The sequence below is a fragment of the Malaya genurostris genome, chromosome 3 (assembly GCF_030247185.1).
Source record: "Malaya genurostris strain Urasoe2022 chromosome 3, Malgen_1.1, whole genome shotgun sequence".
NCBI lineage: Eukaryota > Metazoa > Arthropoda > Insecta > Diptera > Culicidae > Malaya > Malaya genurostris.
In genome coordinates, this window is record NC_080572.1 from 163,302,201 (window position 1) to 163,309,447 (window position 7,247).

The window sequence follows — 7,247 nt, forward strand, 5'->3', positions numbered from 1 at the left end:
TAAAAATATAAAATGTTTATATTCTCTTATAAACCGAAATTCTATGCTTTGTCTTTAGAACAAATTATTAATTTATATACAAACTTTTAGACCAATTTGGTGAAAGGGTTTTGGTGTCCACTAGGAGATTGATAGTACCTATTATCTTTGTCCGGACAGTACCAGCCAAGATGCCGTGTTGGTTCCGGTGGAAAAAAACTTCACCAAGAATCGATCCCCTGGGTTTTTTGCTTCCATGTCGTAAAAGGCGACAATTGTCGGTGTTTCTTTTTCCCTTCAGTTGTCACATTTCTTCAACGTTTCATATCTGATTACTCTATTTTACTAAATTATCACTTCCTTAAACTTATTAATTTCCGGCTAGCTTCTTTGTTTGGTAATTTTCCTTCTTCCATGTTACTGCTTGTCTTTCACGATTATAATTTAAATGGTAAAAATGAACTATTACGAAGATCCGTTAATATTACAATTTTAATAACAGAGATAATATACATACTAAAACCTGATTTAACCACTTAAATCACTATAATTATTTAATGTTTTTGCTTAATTCGCCACATTGAGAATAAATAGTCAAAAAACACTTCTGATATGTTTACAACTCTGCTTTTAATTTCACCTCAATAGAATTTTATTCAGTTTATTGTTGGTCCTTTATTCATCCTATTATTTAGCAATTGCGATAGCAATCAAAACAAAATATTGCACTATTACACTCTCAGGTTCAAAATGTCAGAACTATTCATAAAAGAACCTAATGCCAACTGTGAGGCAACACACGATATTTTTAGAACTAGTTTGGAATCAATGCGGTATTTAAAAAATATTGGCTCGTTCTCGTTTCCTTTTGTTTTTCATTTAAAATTTTATTGTAAGGTTAATCTGGTTTGGTGCTTTTAAATATATGAAAATATCAGATGTACAGCTGATGAAACATGCACACTTAACTGCGTTATGTTGACATATATCTGAATGAAACCAGTGCTCCTAGATTTGCCATTAGGTTATTTTGACAGTATTTCACACGCACTTTTTAGTAATATTCGAAGCCGACACAGTTTTATTGAAATATAATCAACAATAACGTAATTAAAATAATGTCCCAGATACAACAAAAAAACTTGTTGGTGGTAATTAAAACAATAAATTTTTTTTTCATTACTACATGAGAAAATTTGACAACCTTGTAATACGAAATGAGATGAAAATAATACGCAATCAAGTAAATTAAGTGCAAATATCCATCTCATATTTTTGAAGATGTTTTTTTGCTTGAAGAGTAATTTTAAAAGTTTTCAACCGCTGTTGTTCAAACAAGTGAAAAGCGAACATTACTAATTATGAAATTATTATTAACATCAAATAGTGGTGCAATTATGTGAAATAGTGATCTTGCTTTGATACGAATTAATTAGTAAATATTCCGAAACATGACGAACTAAAAAAAATGAGACGAAAATGTTTCCTAAACAGGAAAGTGACCTTTTGTCAAAATGGAAAAAACGATCACTGAAGGATTCAGAACCATTTTTTAATGGAAAAGTGTGACAAAAACTTAAATTTATTGCTAAAGTGTGTTAAACTCCTTAATGGAAATTTCAATTGTCAGCATTTTTCATATCATCCTTACATATATTGACGTATAAAGTAAAATACGTCTTATGTGCAAGAGTAACTGATATAAATAATAATTCTAATCGTATTATTAGTGTTTTATGCAGGAGTGTCTATAGAAAAAATATTCAGAAGTGTGCAATATAATACTATGTTCCAAGGATGTAATTGGCTGGTCCAGAAGACTGAAGGTTTGAAAGGTTTCGATATTGGTAAGAAATGAAACATTGCATGCAAACTCGAGCATTGGTAAGATTAGAAAATGTTGATTATCCTTACAAAACTGAAGAATTTAAAATAGATACGCGTCGATTTCTTGCCAAATGCAAGGGATCGAAAGTCTTTCTGTAATGTTTGAATCCATTTGATGCAAACATTTCATAAAGGCGGGGCTGGTCAATGGAACTGGACACAACACATGGAATTTTTTTTCTGTCAACCGCTGCCAGACAATAGGGTTTGGGATAGGTACACACACACAAGTGTGATAAAGAACTCAAATAAACCTTTTAAAACATTTCACAGTTTGGTTCAGGTACGTAGAAACATATGATTCAGATTCAAAGTTATGAGATGAAGGGATGAGATGGAAATAGGAGCTCAGATGAAATAGGGAGCCGTTACCCCATATAATAGGGCTGACAAGCTACCACTTGGAACTGAACATCCAACTTAAATCATTACAATTTTAATAAAAAAAACTTGATTTAAGCAATAGCTTCAGCAATCAATTGAAAGCAATTTCCCGGAAAATGAGAGGGTGTTTGTGGAAAAATGAGTCAAATAGTTTAATTTGATTCGGAAACTACTCTTAAGTATCCGGTTCGGGATGCTTATAAAACGCATCTTTATGCGTGTAGTTGAGTATCCTAGCACCACCAGTCGCAGTTGCCACTGAGCGTGGCGTGCACAAAAGACTATCATCTCAGTCGTTGAACGTCGAGACTCTCGGTCGGACCAGTTAAACGCTAAGAGCAGCACCGGCACGAAGGGTGTTACGTTTTCACTGATCAGTGAGCGACGTCGAACGTGGTCGCAAGTGTTACGTCTGTTTATTTGCGGTGCTCCTGCAACAATAATCCCAGTTGGTTGCCCGAAAAAAAAGAGAGTTAGTGTTCGGCAACCTCTTTTAACAATCTGTGAAAAGTGTAACCAAAGTCAAGTATGCATCAAAACGTATCAAGTCGGTTCAGTGAGTGGGAAAATTTCTACACATTCCTGATTGATGACTTGGCTGATAAGAGGACAGATCATCTTCCGTTTTTGCATAGTCCTATGTGGCCTGTTTCAATACTTTTACTATACTTCGGAGCAGTGTACATATGGGTGCCAAAGTAAGGAAACCATTACAGCATGATTATCAGTGTTAATAAGTACCATTTGTTCCACAGTTATATGAAAAACCATAAACCTTTCGAGCTGAAAAATTTCATGATGGGTTACAACCTTTTTCAAGTGATGGCATGCTATCTATTAATTCGACACTTTTTCAAGCATGGTTGGTCTTTCGAATATCTGTATTCATGCAAGTTACCAGATTATTCAAACGACTCGAAATCAATCGGTTTCATGTATGGGTCGTACTATAACTATGCAATTAAAACAATTGAACTTATTGAGACAGTATTATTTGCGCTGAGAAAAAAGCAAAGCCAAATCAGCTTTCTGCACGTGTACCACCATGCATGCACATTTTGTATCGCGTGGATCTTTGCGAAATACGTTGGTGGTAAGTTGAATGGGAAACGAGGATAAACTTCCACTTCCACTGCCTGATTTCTCCACCTTACAGGAAGTATGCTGACATACACTATCATCGTCAATTCGACAGTGCATATGTTTATGTATTCCTACTACTTGATTGCAATTTTTTCCAAACAATTGCCTTTCAAGTTGAGCGGCGTGAAGAAATTCATCACGGTGTTTCAAATAGTAAGTACAAATAAATAATCCGGCAAAAGTTGCATCCTTTATAATGATTTTTTTTTCAATTTTCTTTTGATAGGTTCAACTAATCAGCATCTTAGCTAACGTTGGATTTGCTATGCAGCGGAGCTGCCCAATGCCACCAATTTTGATTCTCATCTATTTGCCGTATATGCTGATCTTGCTGTCGATGTTTTTCAGCTTTTATGTCAGGACATACAAACGAAGTGATCGCATTTTGCGCAAGGGTGTAGAAATGAACAGCAATGAAAAAGCAACGCGGAAGATTCAGTAACCAAATTAGTCTCTGAAGTTTCATGTTTCATTGAAAGAAATGCTCCTGGGAAATCGGATTAAATACATGACGTTATGCTTATTGTTGCTCTTCGGATGTTGAATGCATTGACTTTACTTATATTTGCATTACTCTGTCAACTCATTAGGCATGTACGCATGTCAATTGTGATACGTTGCTCTGTTTGTTAATAATATGACGAAGGGTTTTTAGCACATCTCTTTGATTCTGAATATAAAGAAAAACTTTATTACACTATACACTTAACTTTTAATGTTCACGTATTTTAATGGTATTTAATGTTTCAACAAAGTCTAATTGAATAGATCAGGGGATTAACAACGATGAAATTGTATTTTCCTTAACAACATTCATCGAAATCGGGGATTTTCCTACGCGAGCAACGTTTATGGGGGTCTCGGAGGAAGCTAATGTGAGTATGCCAGAAGAGTCGATTATCTTCATTACAGACGCGCACTTAAGCAGAAGGTCCAACAATGTTTTTCGAAAATTCAAGTTGAAAAGTACCATTGAAAAATTTAGTTGTTTTGCAACATTTTTTTTAATTGGATCTGTTTTTCTTCAATTTCTGTTTACATAGGATATATAACTCTAACAATTTAAATTTAGAGATGGAATTTTTAAAGTATTTTGGCTTTGGAGAATTTTATATATCCGATCCTCATTCAAGATTATCCCACTTATTTTTGAAATAGAGTCTCTTACCGAAAAAAGTTTGGGAATGCTTTTTCTAAATTATATAACCTGGCAGTAAGCTACACCATGGCGTTTCGTAATCCGCTCACATAAGTAAATACTTAAATGCAAAACTTAAAAAATAGTGTGGTATGGTATGATCACTATCAATTCTAGATAATCCCAGTGTACTAACTGGGGTGAAAAATAAACTCGTTGAGAGAAAAAAAAATGTTTTTTTTAATTCAATGCAGCACTTTTTCTAACAACTTTCTAACTTCATGCGAACGTCCGAAAAGTAATTTTTCGAGGGGTCTACGAAACACTCATCTCCGGCATCGAGGATCTCCTCGCATGAGTTGATTTTTTCATTGTTTCGTAACGATTTCGGTCTTCAATCCGTTTTTGATGTAGTTCACGAATAGTATGCTTCCAAGAAAACCGACGCCATGACCTTTCCAACCCATTGAGCCTACTTAGATCGCTTGCGAGAACTTGTTTCGGTTTCTGTCCGTTTCCGGGTAGTTTTGCAGTTATTCAGGCTAGCATGGCCAAATACGCTTCTAAAGTGTACTCGCATTCAAGTTTTTGATCCATTGTCAGTAAGCGCGGTATCTATCGACAGGATATCATCATGAAACTTTCTAAACCAAAATCTCATACTCAGCATGATACCAAAAACGTGCACGCAAAATCATCTGTCAACACAAAATATATAACTGTATCGTGCTGAAGTTTGACATATTTGCCTAAACATGAACGGACTGTAATGCACAATTATTTTTTCCACAATTGCCGCATATTTTTGTGATCAAGAAGGTTGCGGGTGGAACTATGATTCATTTATCCTTATTATGGTTCTTATTGAGGATGGAATAAAAAGGGGTTGCGCAGACCTATAAACAGAGACACTCACAAATAAATAATAAATAAAGTTAGTAAAAAATGCTCTTACAATCATAGTATCCAGACCTGTTATTTATATAATTTGGTTATTAATAATAGGACCTACTTGGCGATTCTGTATTTTTGTAAGGGAAATTGTAAACCTACTTCTAATAGGTAACGGGGTAATAGGAAAATAGGGGCTTGTGGTTATTCTTTACCCAGACACCATTTAATATGACGCTTTAATGATTTTGAATACACTTTTCCTTGTTGACCTGTCGAATTTATGGAATCACTTGTGACCAAAATTTGAGTTTTTTTTGCCTGCAGCTGTTAATTGCTTGCCAAAACTGAATGTTTTCTAGCATTTGCGTAATTCATTCGATTTCTTCGTAAATTTAATATTTGCATAAAAAGAGTTTACACACAAATTTAAACTACTCAAGTGAACACTGTACAGCTTCGTTCAGGTTTAAGAATATGAATCGCTGGATGAATATTCGGAATCAAATTGGCTTAGCCGTGGCAATATTTCATTCTTTTCAATAATATGGTAAGGATTGCAATTTTTAATTCGTACATAATATTCAAACCTGGCATAGCTGTTCACGTTATGTTACGGAACCTCAGATCTCATGTTTTTCTGTGAATATATAAAGGCATTTGGTCAACAGAGCAATGCCGAACAGGATTTATCAAAGTAAAAAAATTATTCACAGAATAAGTCCAAAAGTATGGTATATCAATGCATACTGATGCATGTTTAATGGGATCTTTTGATTATGAATTGGAATGTGCAATAATTTTGGTTGTTATTGCAATTTAAAAAGTGTTGTCAAAAATTCACCCGTCTTATTCTCTATTCGGTTCATATTATTTTTGTTGAAATAGTCAGTAAAATATTTAATATCATCCATTGAAAACAACCGTAATACCTTATGATCAAAAAAGAACCGGAATTTTCATTTTAAAATTCCCGCGCTTGTCCAATCGGTAAACTTTTATTCTCTCAACGTTGGCAACACTTTTATACACATTCTGTCAAATTTTGACGCATATCGTACGATTAGTTTTTGTTTGGCGTCTATACAAAGAAGTTGACAAATTTTCGTGTGGCGATTTTTATAATGGATGAAAATTTAGAACAACGTGCGTGCATCAAATTTTGTGTTGCAAATGGATTTAAGTGTTCCGAAACGTTGAAAATGTTAGAAAAGGCCTTTGGTGAATCGTGTCTAGGAAAAACACAGGCATATGAGTGGTATAAACGCTGCAAAGGTGGTCGTACAAGCTTGGATCATGATGAGATTCCTGGCCGCCCAACAACATCTGTTACTGAAAAAAACATTGAATCGGCGAAGCAAATCGTGTTGCAAAATCGTTCTGTACCGATTAGAGAGATTGCTGTGTTGTTGGGCATCTCTCATGGATCAGCCGAACATATTTTAACTGATGTTTTGGGTTTGAAACACGTCGCTTCTCGGCTGGTGCCAAAAAAGCTGAATTTCATTCAAAAACAGCGTCGTGTTGATGTGGCCAAAGAGATGATTTCCAACGCAGATAGTGACCCCACATTCATCGAATGCATCAACGAAACCGCACAACAATCGACCGAATGGCGCTTCGAAGGCGAGCCGTTCTAAATTTTACATCCATTATAAAAATCTTCTTTGTATAGACGCCAAACAAAAACTAATCGTACGATATGCGTCAAAATTTGACAGAATGTGTATAAAAGTGTTGCCAACGTTGAGAGAATAAAAGTTTACCGATTGGACAAGAGCGGGAATTTTAAAATGAAAATTCCGGTTCTTTTTTGATCATAAGG

The 7,247-nt window shown here is 34.9% G+C and overlaps 2 protein-coding genes across 2 annotated transcripts in view; one reads left to right on the forward strand and one right to left on the reverse strand.

Annotated features, from left to right (window-relative positions):
- Positions 1 to 7,247, reverse strand: part of LOC131438829 (oxysterol-binding protein-related protein 9) — a 139,581-nt gene that overhangs the window by 104,196 nt on the left and 28,138 nt on the right. The gene's annotated exons all lie outside the window — the stretch shown is intronic.
- On the forward strand, positions 2,495 to 3,840 carry LOC131438831 (elongation of very long chain fatty acids protein 4-like). Its single transcript, XM_058609157.1, has 4 exons — positions 2,495 to 2,948; positions 3,006 to 3,343; positions 3,407 to 3,546; positions 3,620 to 3,840. The coding sequence occupies exons 1-4, from the start codon at positions 2,779 to 2,781 to the stop codon at positions 3,833 to 3,835; spliced, it is 864 nt and encodes a 287-aa protein (XP_058465140.1). The 5' UTR covers positions 2,495 to 2,778; the 3' UTR covers positions 3,836 to 3,840.